This window comes from Ostrea edulis, chromosome 2 (genome assembly GCF_947568905.1).
Source record: "Ostrea edulis chromosome 2, xbOstEdul1.1, whole genome shotgun sequence".
In the NCBI taxonomy this organism is placed as follows: Eukaryota; Metazoa; Mollusca; class Bivalvia; order Ostreida; family Ostreidae; genus Ostrea; species Ostrea edulis.
The window spans coordinates 87,479,240-87,504,763 of NC_079165.1; the positions used below are offsets into that span (position 1 = coordinate 87,479,240).

The 25,524-nt window shown below is 36.9% G+C and overlaps 2 protein-coding genes and 1 long non-coding RNA gene across 7 annotated transcripts; 2 read left to right on the forward strand and 1 right to left on the reverse strand.

Annotated features, from left to right (window-relative positions):
* Positions 1–2,724: 2,724 nt before the first annotated feature.
* Positions 2,725–9,611, reverse strand: LOC125678364 (uncharacterized). Its single transcript, XR_007371474.2, has 2 exons — positions 7,741–9,611; positions 2,725–3,061 (listed from the first exon to the last, which is right to left on the reverse strand). It is a non-coding gene; the product is annotated as an uncharacterized LOC125678364 (long non-coding RNA).
* LOC125678358 (innexin unc-9-like) lies at positions 7,134–12,420 on the forward strand. Its single transcript, XM_048916785.2, has 2 exons — positions 7,134–7,682; positions 10,153–12,420. The coding sequence occupies exon 2, from the start codon at positions 10,154–10,156 to the stop codon at positions 11,384–11,386; it is 1,233 nt and encodes a 410-aa protein (XP_048772742.1). The 5' UTR covers positions 7,134–7,682; position 10,153; the 3' UTR covers positions 11,387–12,420.
* Positions 12,421–12,838: 418 nt separating this feature from the next.
* LOC125678357 (innexin unc-9-like) lies at positions 12,839–25,153 on the forward strand. Of its 5 annotated transcripts, XM_048916780.2 has the most exons (3): positions 12,839–12,871; positions 22,018–22,044; positions 23,149–25,153. In XM_048916780.2, exons 1-3 carry the CDS (start codon positions 12,861–12,863, stop codon positions 24,395–24,397), a joined length of 1,287 nt encoding a protein of 428 aa, XP_048772737.1. In that variant the 5' UTR covers positions 12,839–12,860; the 3' UTR covers positions 24,398–25,153. The 5 variants fall into 5 exon arrangements, with proteins under 5 accessions (XP_048772737.1, XP_048772741.1, XP_048772739.1 ...); XM_048916784.2 differs by lacking the exons at positions 12,839–12,871; positions 22,018–22,044 and adding an exon at positions 16,478–16,941; XM_048916782.2 differs by lacking the exons at positions 12,839–12,871; positions 22,018–22,044 and adding an exon at positions 18,824–21,584.
* Positions 25,154–25,524: the final 371 nt, after the last annotated feature.

The following is a 25,524-nucleotide window of genomic DNA, read 5'->3' on the forward strand; positions in this document are numbered from 1 at the left end:
ATATCACGTGGTGGTTTCAACAAGAAAGTTCTTACTCGGGAAATGACGAATAGCTAATGGATTCACATTTTTTTCTGACTTTTCTTCTGCACATTAGATGCATTGGAAAAACGTTTTCCTTTCCATTATCTTTTACTGGTTCATACTTTGAAATAAAATCAACTCCGAAAATAGTTTTTTTTTCTATGAATTTTTGCAGAGAAATCTTGATACGTCGCGATGGTATAAAGATTATATTATCAAATGATAACAATTTTATTTCAGTTCATTCTACTTTATTTTTTAACACACCACAGGGCCGATATAGCTAAATATGGTCTTTGTCCGTTGTCTGTCGGCGGCGGCGGCGGTGTCGTAAACTTTTCACATTTTCATCTTCTTCTCAAGAACCACTGGGCTAATTTCAACCAAACTTGCCACAAAGCATCCTTGGATGAAGGGCTTTCCAGTTTGTTCAAATGAAGGGCCATGTCCTTTTCAAAAGGAAAATAATCACAAAATTGCAAAAATAGGGTGGGGTCATTTAAAAATCTTCTCAAGAACCATTGGGCCAGAAAAGCTGAAATTTTCATGAAAGCTTCCTGACATAGTGCAGATATAAGTTTGTTCAAATCATGGCCCCCGGGGGGTTGGATGGGGCCACAATAGGGGATCAAAGTTTTCCATACTAATATATAGGATAAATCTTTAAAAATCTTCTCAAGAACCACTGAGCCAGAAAAACTTATATTTACATGAAAGCTTCCTGACATAATGCAGATTCAAGTTTGTTCAAATCATGGCCCCCGGGGGGTTGGATGGGGCCACAATAGGGGATCAAAGTTTTACATGCAAATATATAGGAAAAATCTTCTTAAGAACAACTGGGCCAGAAAAGCTGAGATTTACATGAAAGCTTTTTGATATAGTGCAGATTCAAGTTTGTTCAAATCATGGCCCCCAGGGGTTGGATGGGGCCACAATAGGGGATCAAAGTTTTACATGCAAATATATAGGAAAAATCTTTAAAAATCTCTTCTCAAGAACCACTGAGCCAGAAAAGCTGAGATTTACATGAAAACTTCCTGACATAATGCAAATTCAAGTTTGTTCAAATCATGGCCCCTGGGGTTTGGATGGGGCCACAATAGGGGATAAAACTTTTACATGCAAATATATAGGAAAAATCTTCTTAAGAACAACTGGGTCAGAAAAGCTGAGATTTACATGAAAGCTTTTTGATATAGTGCAGATTCAAGTTTGTTCAAATCATGGTCCCCGGGGGTTGGATGGGGCCACAATAGGGGATCAAAGTTTTCCATACTAATATATAGGATAAATCCTTAAAACTCTTCTTCTCAAGAACCACTGAGCCAGAAAAGCTGAGATTTACATGAAAGCTTCCTGACATAATGCAGATTCAAGTTTGTTCAAATCATGGCCCCCGGGGGTTGGATGGGGCCACAATAGGGGATCAAAGTTATATATAAGGAACATCTTTAAAAATCTTCTCAAGAACCACTAAGCCAGAAAAGCTGAGATTTACATGAAAGCTTTCTGACATATTTCAGATTTCAGTTTGTTAAAATCATGGCCCCCAGGGGAGGATGGGGTCACAAGGGGGGAATCAAAATTTTGCATACAAATATATAGGGAAAATCTTTAAATATGAGCCAAGTGACTCATGTGAGCGATGTGGCCCTTGAGCCTCTTGGTTTTTTGTTGTTGTTGTTTTTTTTTGGGGTGGTGGTGGGTTTTTTTTAGTTTATTTATATTTCAAAGTGCCCTTACAATGTTCAAGACATTCGTGCGCATGTCTTGATGTCTGCAGCCTGTTTTGCTATGTAAACGTTAGTCCGAAATATCTGACATTTTCCTGGCTTTTTATTAATTAATTATGAGTTTAACATTGAATTCGACTCCAAAGTATTTAAAATCGGCTCGAGAATGCCGCCTCCAGTTGGAGGCGGTGAATTTCCAGTTTACGTAACGGCACCGGTTCTGACGTTTTCCTGGCACGGTAGATATCAAAATCATTAAAAAAAAAAAAGGCAGGAAAACGTCAGATATTTTTTTAAACAATATTTTATTATGTAAACGTCTGCAGCCTGTGTTACTATGTAAACGTCTGCAGCCTGTGTTACTATGTAAACGTCTGCAGCCTGTGTTACTATGTAAACGTCTGCAGCCTGTGTTACTATGTAAACGTCTGCAGCCTGTGTTACTATGTAAACGTCTGCAGTCTGTGTTACTATGTAAACGTCTGCAGCCTGTGCTACTATGTAAACGTCTGCAGTCTGTGTTACTATGTAAACGTCTGCAGTCTGTGTTACTATGTAAACGTCTGCAGTCTGTGTTACTATGTTAGTACCTTTATTGCATCAGCATAGGCAAAGCAACGGATTCTTTTTTTTCACCAGGACACTGCGCGTTCACATTGCAAGATTGATTCAATATTTCCTTTCGACGAACGGCATCAACGCTCGATTGGCTTGTTATGTCCCCGGAATTAAACCAAATTGGCTTTTGGTAGGGCGAGCGAAGTAGACGTGTGCGCAGCCGCCAGTCTCAGCCTTAGAATCAGCAAGAAGTCGGAAGGGCACTATTGGAAGATTGGCAGAACATTCCCTAGTGTTAGCCATATCCGGTATTAGTTACCTAAACCACATCTTTGAAGCACCCATCTTGACTTCCAAGTAGCCTCTCATGGAACAACAATGACGTTTAAAACAATGGATAATAAACTTTTATCATAGAAGACACTTTTTATTGAATTAATAAATAACAGAAAGTTATCCACTGTTGTGTTTTTAAAGTCCGTCAGTATGAAAGGGATCTAAATCTTAAACATCAAGAATACATATTGTCAAACAAGTACACAATAATCCTCATTCATAAAAATTCAATTTCGTTTAAGCCATTATCCCCAGAGCTATGTACAAGAACCACATAGGTTAAAGTGGGTGAAGTGCATCAGGAATTGCAAACGTTCAGGCGATTCATTTTTGTCCTCCATTGGGATCAAAAAATTGTTCCAACATCACAAAATCCTCCAAACAAGACAAGGCCAACTCCCGATGTCCTAAAATAGAATTTATCCAACATGAGTCAAATTTCAATCTAAAGAAAGGTATCCATTATTATGAACCCATATGTTTCGCAGATATAACAGATAGACTTATTTCTATATACACATATAAAGTCTAAAAATGCACATTTAAAAATATTTTTGGAAGAATGAGATTAATGTCTGTTATGGTCAATTTTCAATATTAAAGAAAAAATGTGACTGTAAATTTCCTCCATCAATTAATATTGAAAAGGATAGACACAAGGGCATTAATCTTAACTCAGAATGTGCACTTTGCTGAAAAGTTTAACATGAGATTAATTTCATATTGGAACGTTCGAAATTTTAAATTGAAAGGTTACTACAATTCTTAAAAACTATATAACAGATTTAATCTGCTGCTGGTATACATGATTTCCATGTTGAAGGACACTTGATACAAACAAAAAATTGCACACATATTTGTATATATATGTATATTTTTGTCTGATTCTGGTTGCTTCCTTTCTAATATTTGCCTTTTGTATATGTTCTGATTTGAACATATTTTATTGTCTGGATGTTATAACAAACGGATTGAGCACAAGTTCTTAAAACTTAGAACGCCCTCTCCTATATGACAATTGATTACATACATGATTATGTTCCAAAAATGAAACACAAAGGTATCAAAGGTAAAAAAAAAAAAATGATTAGCTTTTATATTACATATATTATTACTACAGTAACTTGATCCGATGAGTCGGATCACGTCGAGTTGACAGGCGCGGATCATCAGATCACACGAGACGCGAAGCGTCGAGTTTGATCTGATGATCCGCGCCTGTCAACGAGACGTGATCCAACTCTTCGGATCAAGTTACTGTAGTAATGATAAATTTATTATATACCCCCTTGTGCATTTTAAATCCACATTTATAAGATAATAAATGTAATCCAAATTATCAAAAACACAGACATACCATGAAATTATGTTTTGTGTACGCGGTTTCGTTTGTGACGCGGTCAATATTTTCCACAAATAACGTTGCATTAATGCATTGTGACGGCATCAGTTTCAGAGGATACTGATACGGAATCAGAAAACCACAGTGTGGTGATCCGGAAAACCGGATCACACGCTGTGAAATCCACAGTATCAACAAACGATACATTGATGGGTATATAATAAAATAAATTATATCTGTAGATATATAAGTACAATTGATTAATATATGTATATGTAGTACGTACAAAGTAAATGCTTTGCAAATTCCATCAACTAAAAACGACCAGATCTCTTTATAAATAACTGAACAAAGGAAAATAATTCTTCATTTTCTGTGGTACTGATTGCATTATCTCCCCATAATAATACATGCGTGTCTACTATATGCAAATTATCCATTCTAAAAATAGCATTAAAAAGGTCATTTTCTGGGGCGGTGTATTTTGCACATGAGAAAAAGAAATGGTAAGCATCTTCTACTTTACCACAAGTACACAAAGGACTGTCAATGATGCTGCATCTAAATAAATCTATATTCAATACACAGTTGTGTCTGAGTCTCGTATGGATTACGTTCCAATAGCGTTCTCCGAAAGAAAAAGAGGATGGAAGGTGCTATTTTTGGAGGCGTAAACAATTTTTAAACGAGCTTTGTGTCGTAGATTGCCTTGTTCCTAGGGGCAAGGAATTCCATTCACGTACCCCTCTTGCTACAAAAGATGATTTATAGATGTTTAATCTGCATTTAGGAATGCCATAATTTTGCGATTGTCTTGTAACGTAATTTGATTCATGTGAACGAATATTTGGTAAAATTTCTTTCAGATACTCGGGTACCATATTGTACCAAATTTTGTACATAGTTATTCTTAATTTTGTCAATCTTCTAACAATAAGTGGTTCCCACCCAGTTTCAAAATATAGAGATTCCCCTGATGCCAATGACGTTAGTCCAGTAACCAATCTTGCTGCTGCTAACTGTAGTTTTTAAAGTTTTTCAGAATCTTGGTTTGAACATCCACTCCATACTTCAGATGCACATTCTAGAGGAGGTCTAATGAAAGTAGTATATAAAATAGCTAACGTTTTCGAACTGACCTTGAACTGTAATTTTTTAAGTAGCCCAAGTTTTTTTTTTATGGCTAACAGCGAATCAATGTAAGCTGACCATGTGAGATCATGTGAAAAAGTGATACCAAGGTGTTTATGTGTTGATACAAAATCTAAATTGCAATTTTCAAAATGTAGACAAGGGAAACATGTATTTTTCTTTGTACAAAAGAAGACGGCTTTTGTTTTCGAAGGATTAAAATTTAACAGCCATTGTTTAGACCATCGTTCAAGCCGAAGTAAATCATTATTCAGCACGCATTGGATATCATAGATGTTGGTAGAACAGTTCTGAATATGTTCTGTACTTGTTGAAAATGACGTACACATTGATATTTAGTATAAGTACGCGATTTTTCAATTTCTGTAAATTATTCATATGAATCTATTTTTGATAATGTCAAGCTCCTGTGCATGAATTCTACGAATTAGTAATCATTTATTATAATTATGTAAAAAGTTCTCAATGGTCCCCTTCAAATCCTTGCTATGCACAACACTTTATCGCAGAATTAATCTATTATACAATAATTAATTTTAGTCATGTTTTCCATGCCATGGATGTGAAAAAATTCCCATTAGATACTTTCTTGTTGAACTCATTCTGTAATGAAACACTTGTCTGGTCACATCTACGATAAAGTCACATGATGAGAGCATCAATACAATAACGGACAAAGAGTTGTCAGCGTCCGCAAGCCACGGCTGAAATATACGCTCCTGTTCACGTGAAATGGGAGAGCAACGTACATTTCAATCAATGAACAGTTGTTGACTTTTTACATCAAGTACGAGTTAGTACCATAAAGTATAACTCCTGCCAAGCTGACTTGGAACTGTTTTTAGAGTTATTGCCCTTTGATCACGCACGATGCGCACGGTGAAGGGACCGGGGGTTTATACTGCATGTATATCAAGTGACATGGGCGTGTCCTTAGAATAGGAAGCATTTGTAATATATGATAAGGTATGGAATTCTCTCGGTAACATTGCAATCTAAGATATGATAAGAGGGCAGTGTTTTACATAACTATTCATATAGAAAGTCCTTCATTAGTCAGTCAACACTGTGTAATTTACAATATTGTCTGGTGTTGTCCATTCCCTGATCCACTCCAGAACAACCCTAGCCCTTGATCCGCTCCAGAACAACCCTAGCCCTTGATCCGCACCAGCACAACCCTAGCCCATGATCCGCTCCAGAACAACCCAAGTCCTTGATCCGCTGCAACAAACTTGCGGTCCTTTGATACCATCACATTTGGTGCTAAGTTATATAATATATGTATTTTTCATGTTGATGATTTCGAGATGGGTTATATATAAGTCAAAGCATACAATTTCAGGATGTGAAATATACACGAAGGGTTGGTACAGGATAGGAGAAACAAAAATAATTAAAGTGCATGACATATAGATCTACCCGTGTATTGCATGCCGCAGAAAAGGCTACGCGTATACAATTGTATTATATTGCTTAATGTCATAGATATCCATAGAGATGAAATGATAGTATGTGTATTCAAGAGAAAAAGAATTGTTTTTATTCAATAGTTTTTATTTCTTACGATTCCAAAGCAAATGGTAATACAGTAATGATATAAGTTAGAGCTAAAAATGTTATTGCAAAAGTTTCTTCTTTCATACTTTCAAGCATCGCAAACTGAATGTTGAAATACGTAAAATCCAATTTCACTTCTCTAAATTTTATCAAAATTGAACGAATAAAAAACAAAGGATAAAAACATTCGGTCTTTCTATATTGTCTGTAGAATTTCTATGAATGTCCCGGGTACTTTTCCTAACTTCCTTGAACTGCCCATGCAATCTTCGACCATCGTGGAATTTTTTTTAGAACCAAGCCCATGTTTTAATTTTCTTTTAATTATTTGAGAATGACAATTTCATGCACGTATTACGAAATGGTAACTTTAATTTTCGTCACTCTACCGATAAGCTTGGGGAATTCAAAAATGGGAGGAGCTAGGAGTTACATGCCTGTCAACACGTTAGGTTTATGGGGATCAATGGGGGGGTGTCCGACCTGCTCAATTATATCAGTCTCAAAAAGGAAAGGCTATTTGTTTATGTTGATGAAAAGTTGAAACATTGATTTAGTGATACATAGGTCCCAATCAATCGACAGCTGCACATAATTCCCAACTTCAAAGTTTGTTTATCTATTTATTGAGGGGTTTTTTTTGTTGGTTTTTTTATTTGGTGGGTTTTTTCATCTATTTTGTCAGCATATAAAGTATAAGAAATAATATTAACATGAAGTTTTATTTTATAATGAAATGAAATAGAAAAAATGACAGATCACGTAATCTCAACAACTTTTAAAATGCTATATCCGATCACCGAAAAAGCGTCATCTGAATGCCCCCATGGGGGTACCCCAGATTTGTAATTCGGTGGTCCTCTATGGGCACCTAGTCAACCGTATCGTGGACGGAAAGAAGGCACGAAGTTTTTACTTCGGAACACACTTTCGATAGAGGGAATATAATTAAACAGGAGATTTTGAAGACGAACGTAAGTTTACCTCTCGTTTTTTCAGATAGATATAATTCACAGAGTAAAGAAATCTCACATTTTGGGGGAGTTGTCTCAGCCCCACTCCACATGTTTGTACATCAACCGATAGCGATCCTCGCTGCTTAGCTTCACAGTTGTAAACAACTTCTCAAATTGTTGAACGGGCTTCGCATATGTTGACAATTTTATCATAAGCAAAAAACGTACAAATACTGTATCTTGATTACTTTCCGGGGTACTTAAAGTCACTGTCATTTATTGTTAATAGTCTCCCAGCTCTGTGTCATTGTTATATGTTTCCTATTGTACATATTTTTTTTGTTGTGTACAGTTTGTTTGGCTTACTTCTTATCTAGACTTTATATGTCTTCACAAACTTGTATATGCCCTGGTCAGCAGTCGATGATTTACAACCGCTTTTAATAAGCAGTCCTAAAGATATTATCTAAATAATTTCTTTTAGTATCTAAATTGAATTATGGAAATAAAGTTAACTTGTGACTTGTCAGTGGGTGTACTATCTGTGCAGACATTTTTCGTACTTGCAATTTCACCTGCCTATTATACCTGATGTTAAGAAAATTATGTATGTAGGAGTTGTCTGCCCTTGGACCATGGCGAATGAACTCTCACCAAATTGTACAATAACTGCATGTTTTGAATTCTCGTGCCAAAATATTACGGAGGCTGTGTTCAATTGTATGACATTATTTTATAAATACTTCAAACCCACCTGTCTACCGGGGGCTTCCCCAAACGTGCATGTTGGAGATTAACTCCGAATACCGCTTAACAAGTATAATCCACTGGCCTAAAAGCACTTTAAATTGACATTTCGTTTTACTTATTTTCATATCATTATCTTTTCTCAGTCTTAAGGAGTTAAAATACTTCTCTTTTTGACTTAACACTCTTTAAGTACTTGTTATTCTAGGGATATTTTACTGCTTATTACCTTAGTTTTAATTATGGTCTTTAGATCCTCGAGCCTGCGAGTTGTAATTTATCTTACGTTAAGTATTCATTTACATGGCAGCAATCTAATGACAGTCTTTCTTAATTAGATATCATTATCTTCTCTTGAATTGATATTTCATGGACCAAGGTCTAATGTAGTATTTGATTAGCTGCGCATTCAATGGAAAAACTGCAAGTTGACTCGGAAATAAACAAATCAGATTTATATTTGCAAAGAGAAAAGAATAGATCTCCATAGAGAGGTATTCGGGTATTACATAGTGACGCTTCACGCCAGCATCCATTACGAAGTCCGGTAACGCTTCAGACAGTCTCACGGTCACCATTTTCTCCAAGTGTCTTGCACTTGTGGCAGTTTTATGAAATTGACACTTTGATCTTCAGATAAACTTGATGAGTGAATTGTTTTATGATTGGTAACAATGGTTTTTCGTATGTATAAATAATGACTAGCTAGCTATTGTTGTCAGTAATAAAAGGCCCTAAGTTACTATGAATTTCATCCCGTGGTGAGCCCCAGTCCTTTCACACTATATACACAGATAAGTTTGTAGATGGCTTGCCGCTGGCGAAATTGGAGATAAAAATGTACAACACTAAACTAAATCATATGGCTTGTGTGTATATACTGGGCTTCCTTAAACGAGACGAAGTTCAAAGAGACTCATTATATAGCATGCCACGTGATTAAATAATAACACTGAATATCACCGTTAATAACGCATCTAGATTAACTAAAACTGTTCTATTGTCGTTTCCTGGATTACTTCTCCCAATGATAATCTTCAAAGACGTTCAGATCATTTGACAATTCAGAAATAATTCCAAAAACTGAAAAACTGGTGGTTGGGGTAATCGACACAGTTCAGTTCCTTTTATTCACTCACACTTTGTAAGTATATAACTTTACAAATTGTAATGATAGCCATTTTATCATGAATGCGCTGCAGGTGTGAACACTGCGCGTATGAATCTTGATAAATATAGTATGTCTATTTTAACGGCTGGGAATCCCAATATAAATGAAAGTAGAATGTAAATATAAGAAATAAATTTCATTTTTGAAAAGACATTAGGGTATGAACTGCAACGCTTCAGACCGGCGTACTTTTCATGAAGCGCTAGGTAGTACCATACTTCAGGAAGGATGTCGGTGTGAGGCGTCGCAATTCACACCCTCATGTATTTTCAAAATTGACGTTTATTTCTTAATTGAAGAACATGGGTAATGATATAAAGATCAGGGGTAAAAATAAAAGGGTCCATGTAAATAGATAAATCATGGAGGACGGACCAAAGTTTTACATTTCTGAAAATATACTTACAGAGTTAATGCAACTGTAAATTTCATGTAGAAATTTCCAGTCCTTAATATTCTAAGTTATGAAAGGAAATTTATACCCCTGTTTTTCTTATGCAAAGTTCTTGTTTTGAAATAAAAGTGACATCAGATATATGAATTACCTCGACCATTTTCGTTTCTCTTCAGAATGTCTGAACTATTGGGACACGTCCCAAACTTTAAGAAGCTTCGAGGGAAGCCAAATGACGATGGTCTGGACCGAATGAGTCACGTGGTCACAGTAGTCATTCTCATCATTTTCACTGTGGCCATAAGCTCAGGTCAGTTTTTCAAAGACCCGATAGTATGCTGGAATCCGGCGGAATTCAAAGACCACATGGAGTCGTATACAAAATGGAACTGTTGGGTGAAGAATACTTACTATGTGCCCATGACAGAGGAAATTCCGCTCAATATCGACCAGCGACAGTCGGCCGAACTGACGTATTATCAATGGGTACCAATTATATTACTTTTTATGGCATTTTTGTTCAAACTACCCAACATGATTTGGAGAATTTTCAATAGTGGATCGGGCTTGAACATGGATAAGTGTATTTATTTCGCGGAGAAGGCGCAGTACGATAGTCCCGAAGACAGACAGAAATCGCTCCATGCTCTAGCGAGATTCATGGACAAATGGCTAGACACCAATAAAGAATACAAATGGAACGTGTTCGTCCGCACCAAACACCAGGCTTCCCGCTTCCTCTGTTTCTTCTGCAATAAACGCGCTGGCAGATACCTGACCGCCATGTACCTGTTTGTCAAAGTCTTGTATCTTGCTAACGCTATCGGACAACTCTTCCTGCTGAACGCCTTCCTGTCTACATCGTACAACTTTTATGGGTTTGAATTCATGGACAACATGGCGCAGAATGGCCCATGGAGAGAGAGTCCGAGATTCCCGCGCATCACCCTCTGTGACGTTCGTATTCGTCAACTCCAGAATCTACAGCGCTTTACCGTACAATGCGTGCTCCCTATCAACCTCTTCAACGAGAAAATCTTCATCTTCATTTGGTTTTGGTTGATTTTCATTGCGTGCATCTCGGCCTTTAACCTTTTCCATTGGACATATCTTATCATGTTAACCAAAAACAAAGTCGATTACGTCAAGAAGTTTCTGAAGATTAACAACGAACTGCACACAAATTTCGACAAGAAACTGGCCGCCAAATTCGGCGAAAGTTACCTTAGGGATGACGGCGTCTTCCTACTGCGAATCATTGCCAGAAACACCACCGATCTGGTGGTGACGGACCTCGTCAAAGAATTATGGGAAATCTTCAAAGACAAACAAAATACAAAAAAGAACAGGGAGTTGGAACCGGAAATGGACACTAACATGCTTGACGAGGCCAAGGAACCACTCACGTGATCAACTTTGACTGTAGATTTTTTTCCAAGCGTTTCATGTGATGCCTCGGTTGTTGGGACCAAGTGCCTTTCGAGTTTTTGCCGGCTGCATTTTATAGGCCTTTCATGTCAAATCTGAATTAGTCTCAGGCCAGTCTTTAATGTCACCACTCAGACCTGGTGCTTTATCATGTTTCACGATTTAGTTCAGTAGTCATAAATGTGTTCCTCTTTTTTTTTTTTTTGTTCTTTTTTTTTTGTAATTGGTATGTTAACAACTAAGTTGAACTAACCCTTATAATGCATTACAGAATCTAGTCTCGTTAAACATGATTATCTAAGTAATGGTATTTACATGTATGTGTTACTACCATCATCTCCATAGATAGTTATAGAACTGTTGCTCTCGCCGGGGGGGGGGGGGGGGGGGGACCTATATTTCCCCCCACAGAGAGAGTAGCCTACAGTTCTGTAGCTAGTCTGTGGTTTAAAACAATGTGTTACTAACCAAGAAAAGTTTCGGAAGTTAGATGCGAGATATTGGTTGTGAGAATTAGTAGACATTTATATGCTTGAGTTTCCTTGTTTTATTGTATGAAATGAATGCCTTCAGTTTCTGAAAGGTTAAACAACGAATCCCTGTCTTCCTATGTATAGATCGTGATGTACTATACATAATAGCTAGCTTTGTAAATAACGCCAGGAACAAACATTGTCATTTGAGGTATTAGGTAGAGAAGTCTCTTTTTTTCTCTTTGCTGTAAGCGGACATAATTTTCCTTCATGTATCGTACACATATATTTTGTTCCCGTAATATGAATGTGATCTCAGTCACGTGACACGCAAATTTTGGTATATATATATGGCATTTTATTAATGATGTTTTTATTGCATTGCCTTTTGTTTAAACTGTGACATAGCAAAGTTGGGCACTATGGTAATTTATAATGATTGTCAATGAAGCATTCCTTGTAAAGAATAACTTCAGATTATTATTTTTGTAAATCAGAAGAAACTTTTTATTGCTCTGTAGATATATAAAAAATGAAAATGCATATATATTTTGTTTGTTTTTGGTGATGAAAGATGAATGGTCAGGTCATTTCATTTCCAGAAGACACCGGATACTGTTATGGACGGGGACCCACGTATGAAATAATTGACACGTGCACGCACATGTACATCTAAAAATGCACCAAGGACTTTAACAGAAATTCCATAGATGAGTATGCATACATTTAACATTAGTGTACATTTCTTTTTAATTAGACGGCAAATTTAAACATTCGCCAGGTTCGCGATGACCCGTGGGTGTATTTTAGCACAGTCCGTTAGGGACAGTCATGCGTAAGGCCAGGTAAATCTGACAATTCCTGACGCAGGTTGAGGGTCGGTAAATCACCCGTGGTTGATTATCGCTGATGTTATCGTAAAGATTATTAAATTTACGTGTTTTATTGCAAAACACAGTCCGGATTACGAGAGTTGGACAAGGATGGGAGAAGGGTAGGTGTTGTGAATTTTCTATAATAACGGTGAAATGTTTTAATGAATATTATCAGGACCCAGGTATACAAAAGATATTAAGATTTAACTAATAATTAACCTATAATTAGCGCTATAAATGTAAGTATTAATGGGAAGTTGATTCTAAGAAACTAACTTAAATGCAACTGGATTCAGATACATGTATTTATAATTGAGACGGACTCGCGTTAAGGTGCATTCCATGTATAAAAGTGAGACTGAGAACAAAAGTGACTTATGGCCCCGGAGTTGGATGTTTATCATTTCTTGGTTGAAAATTTGAACAAAGTAAAGTATTTGAACAAAATGACGATGGTTGTTTGATATATATACACGTGTGTAACCAAATTACGATGGTTGTTTGATATATATACACGTGTGTAACCAAATTACGATGGTTGTTTGATATATATACACGTGTGTAACCAAATGACGATGGTTGTTTGATATATATACACGTGTGTAACCAAATTGTTTCCGACATATGTTTACAACCTCGAGCGAGTTGGTCCGTTTGATGGATGTGATGACCAAACCTTTCTGAACGTTCCCTACTTTTACTAACAGCTGGTTTTAAGCGGACACAAGAAAAATTAAGATACTTTTAATACATGGTGGTGTGACAGAACGGAATCTTCCAATCCTGTTAACGTTCTGAAAGCCCTTGGTCAACTTATTTTGACCACTTTTATTTACTTCTTTTCATCGCATCTGTGACAGAAATTTGATTGATGTTTGAGACTTAAGTTGGGTTTATTTTGACAGGGGAAGATTTTGTTTTCATAGACGTATCATTTCGGCATAGCGTGGATTTGCTGTTTTTATAAACTCCATCAAAATCTATCATTTGTATGCATAAATTACGTGTAAGTTTATCTTGCGTTGCACTTTCTTTGTAAGATAACGGGTTGATAAATTTATTTATTTTTCAAGAATGCTTAATATTTTTAAATATTTATTAAGGAGAAATTCATTATTATTGCCATTCGTACGTGTACGTTACTTGGTTTCTGACAGGAAGCTTTTTAAATATGTTAAATTCGCATGCATGTGACTAGAACTTAAATCCTGTATATTACAGACAAAACAATAAACAATAAAACATAAGTTTTTGTTATTTACGGAAAGGGCTTTTCTATTGCAATTCAAAACGCAAAGATCGTATTGATTTTCATGAAATTTTTACATCTACTGTACAAAGTAGTTTGTTGAAATAGAATGCGCGTATATGTGTCTCTAGAAATGAATACTTTTGGAAGGCCTCCGTACATTGATCCCTAGTCGTTTCAAATGGGGACCAGTTGATACGAAACTAAGCTTTTTAGCTCCCAGAATGCTCTACCATGAAAATTTGTATTTACATGGAGATTCTTGGCAAACTTTAAATTTGCTATTTTTTCAAGTACACACCCCTCCCCTAATTTTGAATTTTTGCTACCTAAACATGACTTATTTCTCTATATTACTAATATGTATACAGTGAGACCGTTGGACCGAGCGAAGCATACAATGGTCATTGGAGTGTCCCAAGTGGTAATCATAATTCCGTTAAGTACGTTAGATTATGATTCATTTAAAAATATATATTTTGAATGAAATTTTCCTTGCACTAAACACCCAGTAACATCTCAATATTAAAGGGCTTTAGATGGGGACAACAGTTTTACAGGATCCGCCTATTCATTGAACGCGGGAAATAAAACGCAAGGCGACGTAAACTGCATTGTCACATTTAGCCTCGACTTTTTTCTCTTTTTCAAAGCAAACAATTATAAACAACAATAATATATTCCGTATGCAATGAAAAAGGCCGTTAAAACTAAACAAAATTAACCAATAAATTCAAAATCGTATAAAAGTAACCGTAATTTTATCGTATATATTCTTATTCAAAGAAACTCATGAACTAGTTCTTCTATTTAGTCGTATTACGGTTTTATATGTATTTATTTGCTAAAACCTGTTACAATGATAATTATACTATTCACTTTGAACAAACTGAGTGTTTAAATTACGAATTGCACGTCAGAGTCTTCTATTATTGTCATTCAAAATAAAACTCCAATAACTGTTGAAGCAGGTAATGAAAAAATAAATGGCGGCGCCCATATGGATCACGAAAATTTCGGTGAACGTATATAGAGATTATCTCTTTTTCTTTTGCTGATTTTGACTTTTTTCTTTTATATACGTGTTACCTTTAGAGCCTTGCTTCGCGGACGGGCCTTCGGCCCGCCCGAGCTTCGCTCGGTATAAAGTAGGCGATGCCAATAGTGCGATAAAGATTACACGATGGTGCGACAGCGATGATGCGATGCAAAATTCTTTATTGTGTCATCAAATTATTTCGTCATCATCATCGAACTATTGTGTCGTCATCATCATCGCACTATCACCTCATCATCATTGTATGGTGTCCGGATAGGGCCATTTGCAAAAGCGTGACTGCGCGTTAGTCACAACACGCCGTCACATCAACAAGCAACGCGCCTTCGCGCTCTCACGCCAACAAGCAACGCGCCTTCGCGCAGACAAGCAACACGCCTTCGCGCTCTCACGCCAACAAGCAACACACCTTCGCGCCGTCACGCCAACAAGCAATACGCCTTTGCGCCGTGTTTGATGGTGCATTGCTTGTCTGCGCGTTGCTTGTTGTCGTGAGAGCGCGAAGGCGCGTTGCTTGTCTACGCGAAGGCGCGTTGCTTGTTGGCGTAAGAGCGCGAAAGCGCGTTGCTTGTCTGCGCGAAGGTGCGTTGCTTGTTGGCGTGAGAGCGCGAAGGCGCGTTGCTTGTTGGCGTGACGGCGTGTTGTGACTAACGTGCAGTCACGCTTTTGCAAATGGCCCTATCCGGACACTATACCATTGCACAATCCACTTACAAGTGGACAATCGCACATTCTCGAGCCTTTCCAGCAAGCGGAAAACAACAGTCTCGAATATGACGGTAATCTACATATTTATATCAAATCAAAATACGACGATAAAAAAAAATATGCATTGTCTTTCATAAAACACATTTGCTAGAAACCATGAGATCTCCCGATATTAATTTAGTAATTCTAAAAACATGTTCATAATCACCAAATAGTGATCTACACAATGGTTAGAATTTTTTATTTTGTACAAATTTCGTACTTCCGGTGAACGTATTTACATTCGAGGCACCTTTCCCGAGCTTGTCATAAAGATCCGAGAAGTTGCGATTAACAAGTGGATGAAAGGATAGCGCGATAGGACTCCAAAAATTGACACCCCCCCCCCCCCCCCTCTAAGTTATCGTGTTATAGATAAATCTTAAGAACAAAACAAAGAGCGTAAACTTTTCACCCCATGCAGTTTACATTTTACACGACATTGATCAACGGGACTGATACACAATTTCAAAAACACACCGTCGATTTACTTTGTGACTTGTTGAAGAATAATGGTCAAAATAGGTGGTAAAATTATCATGATAAATTGGATACTAACCTCCGACGCCGGGTTATTAATTTGTAAAGGTTACGATTTATATGTGGAAAAGCAACCAGTAATTTGTCCAATGGGCAGGGGGAGGGTCATGCAGCCTATTATAGTAGGTTTTTTTTTTGTTTACTATTGGTTTTTTATAACTAAACCTGCATAAGAATTTCCAGATTGATATTTTTAAAACTGATATGAAACCGCTCCTCTGGATCCGCGCTTCTATTTTAGTTTTAAAATACACAAACTACAAATCATGACAACAGCAGTTGAATACAGGTGTCTCGAAATTGTTTTATATATGATTCCATGAAGTGTCCCTCTTTTACATTAATTACTTCATTACATGGGCTTTATGACTATTTTAAAATTACAATGCTTTCAAATTGGATTTTCACTTGCTGTGACGGTGTATAGATAACGATTCGGAATTGACCCAGTGCGTCCATCTTTCGGCGATATAATGCGAGAGTTCCCGCTCTGTGGCACCAAACAAACAACCAGATAGAGGCAAAATTTGCCCTAACCGACCGGTTCTCTCTAGACAAGAGTCCGATTAACGTTACCGGAAAGACGGAACAGAAATGTAAGTTTGACTTTTAACAGCTTGGTGAAAAAAAAAGTTTCTTTGATCAATTATATTTAGTTTCTTTTCCTGAAGAGGTTCATATTTATCCCCAGAAGTAATCGCGGTTTTGGAGAACGTAATATTAGCGATCATACTTTGGTATAAAGATTACGTGTATATATTCTTAGATTTTTTCATGCCGTTGGTGGTGTATCGATTCATAATCTCATCTTGTTTCATAGCACTGATAATTTCTTATCTGAAAACACAATGCGTTAATCTTCTAACTTTAGCACTATGCGCCCGTACGTGATAAGTAATCTAATTAAACATTTAATCATAATGGGATTTTTGGTACATCTTAGCTAATTAATAGATCTGACAGTTAGATAACTATTAAAGAATTACCAAAAGGCCAGATCAAACCATATCACGTAACTATCTACCCACGAAAAATGGACTTGTCATGTTAACCTAAAACAAACCCAATTAATGGTGTCCCTTGCTGAACCACCGCGATTACCTTCTTAATATTATCTACAGATCAAAGTTTATATCGAATACCGATTAACTTGGATCGTGACTTAAATAGATGGAATCCGTAGAATTGATTTAAATGCATTTCCTCTGCATCCAAACTTTTGTTATCCCTTTGTTTGGTGTTCTGAATACCGCCGTGTTTGTTTCTGCATCCACGTCTGTCATGTGTGAAAACGACACCTTGAGTAGCTCGTTGACCCACATAAACCAAAACAAACAAAAGATAATAAGCATAGTATTTTCAGACCTTGAAAATTTAGACGAAACTACTTACTGCTTTGAAAAGTCATTGAATGATTGAATTCCAATCAAATAATATTGGATTTCTTTTTAAGTCTGCATGGGGGACAAAAAGTCGGCAGACACAACAGAGTTAGTACACAACAAGTTTTAACCTCGTATGAACATTTAAACCACGATGTCATGAATACAACAAAGGCCCCTTATATAATCATTGCATGTCCAAATTGTATGTTTAGGATCAGTTAATACAGACTTGTCACAGCAACTTCCTATTCTACCCTTATTTCGTCTCCATGGTAACCAAATTTATGATTTACAAGAGGTTTTGGGTCCTTTTGTGTTCGGTCGTTATCCTGTTGTTTATAGTGGACAATTAAACTGTTATTACCAAAGTTACGACACCAACCATTAAAGAGGATAAGAAAGACACTGGAAAGTTTGTTTAATAGTTATAGCACTGGCCATTCTCAGTCGTCGGTCATTCAATATTACGCAATCGAGTCCACTTCATAAAATTTTAATAATATAGTCTTGGATGATCCACGATTACCTGTCGGTCATCCGATACTGGACATAAGGTATTTGAACACCCCATTGTCCAAACACGGTTACCATGGAACATGGACAAACAATCAATATGAACAAGATACCGAGGTTTACAGAGCTGACGCGAGTTGTGTAATCATCGAATAGACAATGCCCGGGACCCAACACCAACAGGTTAAAACCAAAACCGTTATTCGAATTCCTCACTATCCACATGAAACCATGTTGATAGCATTGTGGTTTTGAAGTCGTCCTAACCTCCAGTGAAGAATTAATTATAATATTCCTGTTGCCTGAATATTTAAGACTTGGTATTATTCATTCTGTGGAAGAGGGTATAACATTTGATATGAAATGTCAAAATCTGAATAAGTCTAACTTGTGCGGGTATTTACCTATTGTTGTCGGGCGCTTTACAATGTGTTAAACTACCAAATCCAATACAGATCCATTATGAACAACATCCCCCATTTCTATAGCACTACCTGCAAACTTCCACCATAATCCTCTGTCAGAACGTTCACATCTAAAATACCAGGCTTAGTAAATGAAATTGACTTTCACTATTGTTTGAATTTTTAAAATATCAATTTCCGATTAAATCATGACAACATTTTTATGTCGTTCGAATGGACCTCTAAACTTTACATATAAGTTATCAGTTGACATGGACTTCCAGAATTTTGCTTCAATTTACACAAACTTCACGAATTTGCATGGACTTCTTGAATTTCGTATCAGTTTGCATAGAATTTAAGACTTGAGAATTAGTTTACGTGGAGTTGCAGACTCTAGTACCAGCTGACAGCTATGTAGTGCTATGAAACTGAAAGACCATCTAGGCAGCGCTATGTAGTGATAACAGGCGTCAATTCACGGAGTACGTTCAATAGACTTAGATATTGAGCCTAGCAGCTAGGCTAGCCGCTACGACCTCGGACGCAACCCAGGTTAGGACGTTCGCTTTGCAACCGGAAAACACAGGTTCGAACCTAGATCTCGGCATCATGTCAAAAGTTTAACATAGTAAGCTATTGTATAAGTTATTGTTCCTTCGACAAATATTCATCATTGGAAATGAGAGTCACGAGTATTCCAGATTTGACCTTAAAGACGGAGGTTTCGCGTCACACTCAGCATAGGTCAAACATTTCTTATTAAAAAGCTGGTGACATCTATTTCTCCAATGGGACGAAGAATAACAAATACTTGATTTTCGGTTTGCATGGATTTCCAGTCTCTGCAGTTATACTTGTGGATTTAAACATTGTGTTCTGTTCCCTCTTAGACCAGTTGTCTAAAGGCACGGTATAGCGTTCAGTCATGATGTAAAGAAGCCACCTTACAGATCAAGAAAGCCGATGCTCATTTACTAAAAGCCCAATCCGTAGTACTTTTTCGTCGAGATTTTTTCTCCTGACTATTTATGTAACCATTCAAGTAGTCGATGTGTTCTTGACCTGTTGCAGAATTTGCTGATAGTGAAAATTCGTCTGAGGGACATATACTTATCAATTTCAAGTGTGATTGCAGTAAAAGCTGTACTGAATATGAAGTTGTGAAACACTAGGCTTTTTTTCGAGTACTAATACTTATAGATCTCTCTAAAACTTCCCCAAATCAGTGAAGTGGTTCTAACAGAACACAGGTCTTTTAATACTTCAACTTCAGAGAAGTGTTCACCGAAGGATTGGCGCTTGAAATAGGATCTTAATTGTCCTCGGAACAACCCGGAGACATAAGGATCTATGACATATAGACGGACGAAGTGACCACTGTTATAAGACCTATTTTTGGTCATTGACCATTTGACAAACCAAGGCAATGACACCCGATTATTGGATTTTCTTTGTCTGTTGTCTACACGTAACAGGGGTTAACGAACCATCATATCATTGTCCCCCCAAAAAAGAAATAGAACTAAAGAAGAGATAAGAAAAACAAACGAGGGGTGACGAATATTATGATGAGAATTTGATACTTGATAGGAGAATATATTTGACAAGTTATTCATGACGTAATTAAGTGAATCACCCCCGCAAGAATTTTGACAAAACCCGTTCACAAGCAAAGACAAACCTATAACTCCTGACGACAAAACTTAGCTGTTGGCTTATCACTAGAAGATAAAAGTTCTGGGGTTTAGAATGAGGAGGATATTGCTAGACTTTTAAATAGTTTAGACAGCAAACATTTTTTCTTGAATGCACTATTTTCCGGTGTGACACGCCAAGCGTGAATGCGTGGTGGGTGTGGGATGTTTACACTTTACCTCTCGCTTTTCGTCATTTTAAGTGTTTTGTGATCGAAGGGACTTTTGGGGACTCTTTTCTGGACAATTTCACTTCAGGAACCGATCTATTATCGGGAGGAGAGTTTGTAACCCGGGACAGACCAGGATATCTTGACTGTAAACCATGTAGGTATTTAGCGGGAACTCAGGTTGTTGGCTTGTAACTTTATAGGTTTGTTTGATGACAAATCGGTAAATTTCATTCAGTCAGAATGTAGAGAATCTGAATATGTTATATAATCATTGTTACATGTATTTTTGATTTTTATTATCTGCAAATGTGTTATTATATACTATGTAATAATAACTTACATATAAGTATATCTGGTTCCTTGTGGTGGGTGATCAGAAATATATGCATTTATCATGTACCAGCAGCTGTTATTATGAGATTAAACTCATTTGGATAAAAAAGATAAAGGAGGAAAATTTAATCATAAAAACCTTCTAGGTAACTATAGCTTTAAAAATTTGCAAATATGAACACATTTTGCAAGACGATAGCGGAATGCCCCTATTCGTGTTCCTTGTGTGAGGGTATATATACATGTGTAGGTAAGTTTTATGGGCAAGAATAGCAAACTTTTATCAGAGACACATTTGATGGAGCACCATTTAATATTCGAACTACATTATCTTGAGTCGCATATCCTCTGCTTTTTGGTGATTTACTACGTGAATTTAGGGCACTGTAAAAATCGTGACGCATACAACATACACACCACTAAACACACGGTAAATAACTTGTGTTTAGGCAGTCAGGTGTAGAATTATTACATCCACGATGTAAGTATATGTATATATAGAGAGAGAGAGAGATAGTTACTTTAATTTCAGAGACTTGCCTCTTATTATTACAGACATACATATATCATATGTAACGCCTTTCTGAACATATTAGTTTAAATGGATTTTCCTGTCCACGAGGAACATGCGCTTAATAGATATTGCGAAATAGTCATGCTTTCACAATACACCAGAGTTCTTTAATCATTTCATTTTCCTACCAGAGCAGCATTATATAGGGCGTGTTTTCCATGTAAGTAAAAACATGATAATTTATTGTAACAAGAACCTTTCTCCCAGAAATGTAAAAATATTGCAAGGTGTTGCTAAAGCACTAACCGTTACCCACCCCTGCTAAAATACCAAAAGTAAAAAGGGCGGGGATGGGGGTAGAGGGGTTAGAAAACTTGAAGCCCGATAATCAGTTTGATGTAAAATGACCAAAAATTGTTAAAACTATTTCCGCCGGTTTCCATAGACACAAGATATACGATATTGGGGGAGAACCAACGGCGTGAGTATATAGAAAAGTGAACAGACTAACCAACCGCTCACTACCAGCTTGCAGCTTTTTACTGAGTGTCGGTGTAACCCGTGTGTACATTAATACTGTACAGAACTTTTGTATGTTAGGTTATTGGCTGAATCTTCATCTTTTTCTGAATTTAATTTTGTCCGTCCTATAGCTTTTTCCCTCTGGTGTCGCCCACAGCGTGAGTATTGGTAGATCCGCTCCTTTTTGGCAACTTACATGCGAGTGTGTTCTAAACTATGTTTGCTGGGCTGTGTGAAAATTGAATTTTAATAATGATGTGATCATTCATTAACATTTACATGTTTGATCGTTTAATGATGATCTATTGATATCTTAAATACGTATTTTGTGAGACCAGCAGGTGTAACTTTTAATTTTCAGAAAGTCACTACTATAGTTTTTATGTTTTGTCATAATATTTTTGTAAGAATAGAAAATATTATCGTCACTGCATAAGTTTATATTTATATTTAGTATTAATGTTGAACTAAAAAACTGTGCAGCGACATACATATTAGAAAATGTCCAATCTTCTTTAGAAATCCATATGCATTCGAGTAGCAATCAATAGAAATTTAAAATAGGAGTCATTTATTCTCGGTTAAGAAGGATAAAGACCATTCAATCGACAGATGTTCGAATCTTTGGTTAACCTTCATATCATGATATTTAAAATATGAATTTAAAAGGAGCGACAAGTTAAGGAGCTATAATGATATCTACACCTACAATGTACGTACGGAAGTCGACTCTAGACATTTTGAAAGGTCTGGGTTTCTTGTGCAAGAAAAAACGCCACAAACCAAACAAACAACCCTTACGTAAATATGCATGAATTATAGTTTGATTTTGAGATTAGTGGTTTGTGTGCAGGAAATCTTGATTGTTAAGTACCGGTATCAAGTTAGAAACAATATGCAAGGTATTTTAATGTAAAATAAAAACTTTTATATTCTTGGGCGTCGGCTAACAAGTGGTGTAATTCTTTGAAACCCAAATGAATTAAGCATAAAATACATAGGTATATGTATTTTAAAAAAAAAACCAATATAAATCTATAGAAAATGTCATTTCATTATGTGGAAATCTGTTTTAATTTAAATAGCTCTGAAGCACTGACAAAAAGAATAAAATAATTTGATTTCTTCAGTCAAATTTCTTTAGCTGACTACTCTTTATAACTCTGAAAGACAGCGGATTTAGTACAAAGTCGATACAACATATACTGTGTAGACAAATGTAATCGAGTGATATCTGTAGCCCTGTGTGGTATATTTTTTAGGGTTGAAGGTATTCTAGGAGCCGTCCCTTCTATCTCCAAACTCCGGGGAAACAACAACGATGACTGGATCGACCGCCTTAATCATCGATATACCGTCCTCCTCCTCATCATTTTCGCAGTCGTCGTTAGCACGGGTCAATTCGTGGGGGAACCAATTCAATGCTGGTGCCCTGCCGAGTTCACAGACGCCTACGAAGCCTACACTACATATATCTGCTGGATTTCTAATACCTACTACATTCCTATGGAAGAAACCATTCCGATAGATATCAGACAGCGACAGGAAGCGGAAATCACCTACTACCAATGGGTGCCAATTATTCTACTTTTTCAGGCGCTTTTATTCAAAATACCCAACCTTTTCTGGCGATTCACTCATGGCGCTTCTGGTGTGAATCTGGATAAGATTGTGGCTATGTCGGAAGACACCCAATTGGGGTCTCCTGAAGACAGAGCCGAGGCGATCAAGAATCTTGCTCAGTACGTCGATAAGTGGTTAGGAGCTTACCAAGAATACAAAAACAACATCTTTATCCGCGCCAAGAAAAAAGCACAGACGTTTTGCTTCTTTATGTGCGACCGTCGAGGTGGGACTTACCTAGTGGGACTTTTCATTACCATTAAGATTCTATACATGGCTAATGTTATCGGCCAATTTTTCCTTCTTAACGCCTTCATGGCCACAAAATACAACATGTACGGTTTTGAGGTAATTCAGAGCTTGATTGACAACGAGCCGATGATGGAGTCCCCAAGATTTCCTCGAGTGACCCTTTGCGACTTCCAGATCCGACAACTGCAAAACCTTCAGCGTTGGACCGTGCAGTGCGTGCTTCCGGTCAATCTCTTCAACGAAAAGATCTTTATTTTCTTGTGGTTTTGGTTTTTCTTGATTGCTTTTCTGACAGCTGTGAACCTGGTCAAGTGGATTTTTTATCAGTTCTACCAAAACAACAAGGTGCAATATGTCAAAAAGTACTTGAAAACAAACAATGCATTTAACTCTGGTTTCGACAAGAAGTTGTGTGTCAAATTCTCAAGAGAATACCTCAGAAATGACGGTATTTTCCTTATGTATGTGATATCTAAAAACTCAACAAATCTGGTGGTAACAGATTTGTTGCAAGAACTTTGGAAAATCTTTAAGGATAAGCACAAACCACATTCCAATAACATCGACGACGAACCTTTACTGAACAGTGAAAAAGAACCTCTCGGTGGTAGCCATCTAACCAACAGCATGGCATAGACCTGCCAAACCAGTAACATCTACCATTAGAGCGCGGGACCAATATCTCGTTACAAATGTTCTCTTTCGATTTCCGGAAGTGACGTGACCACGACCACTGGATCGTTAACACCCAGTCTTGCTTATCGAGAAGATAAAGCGTTTTGCTTTAGATCATTGATAGTGAGACTTGGACATTAGGTGCTATATATACTCCGGTTAATGTCTCATGTGCCACCTTGCGTATCACGTGACATTAAATGATGTGTACATTAAAAACATCTCACAACTATTGAGTATTACGTAACAATTGCACATCATTGTCATCTGTCGCAAAAACAACGGTTGTGTATTTTGTATTATTGTACGTATGTTTGTAAAATATTTCGTAGAAGACATTGTAATTATCATAATTTGTAAATCACTGCGATCACGCATGCAATGACTCGACCTAATTACATGCTGTACTGGTGCTGTTGCATCCAATCAGTGTCCATTATCGTTGGTTGTGGTGTTTGACGGATTATTAGTTAGGAATGTTGGTTTTGAAAGTAACATGGAATGTTAAAATAAAAAGGTTTGCTGCTGAAACAGTGCTCTACATATCGCCAAATTGACCGGTCTCTTCAGTTTACCATGATATATGTTGCCAATTTCTTGGAGTGTATCACCGATTGTTTTTGATTGTTTTATCTAACCAACCAAAGTTGAGTGTACATTTTGTGAAGTAACAAAGTGTATATATTTATCATTGTATAAAATATACTAAAATGAGAATGGTTTTGTGTTCATTTTATAAAAACAATACACAAGACATCTTTGTTCCTCACTGTCTTAAAGGACATTTATTATTCAACTTTGCATGCCTTGTCAACTTGATCACACCAGCGTAATCTCTACATCACAGGAACACAACAAAGAATATATATCTAGAGAGACCTTCCCTTATCAGTTTAAGTTTTGCTGTGAGCTGTTTACCTAGGTAAAAAGAATGTTCGTGAGATGATAAACGCTGCTATTACTGTCAATTTACAACTGTCACGCCGTGGTAGCATGCACGGATATACACTATGAAATCCCGAGTCTATAAAGCCCTGCATAGAATACGATCTCTGGAAAAAACAAGCACTCTGGAATATTTTGGATAT

What these genes read in the sequence shown, in the direction of transcription:
- LOC125678357 (XM_048916780.2), top strand. An exon ending in CCTCTGGTGTCGCCCACAGC is followed by an intron (nt 22,045 to 23,148) that starts GTGAGTATTGGT and finishes TATATTTTTTAG; the next exon opens with GGTTGAAGGTATTCTAGGAG.
- LOC125678358 (XM_048916785.2), top strand. Translation starts at nt 10,154, where the DNA reads ATGTCTGAACTATTGGGACACGTCCCAAACTTTAAGAAGCTTCGAGGG.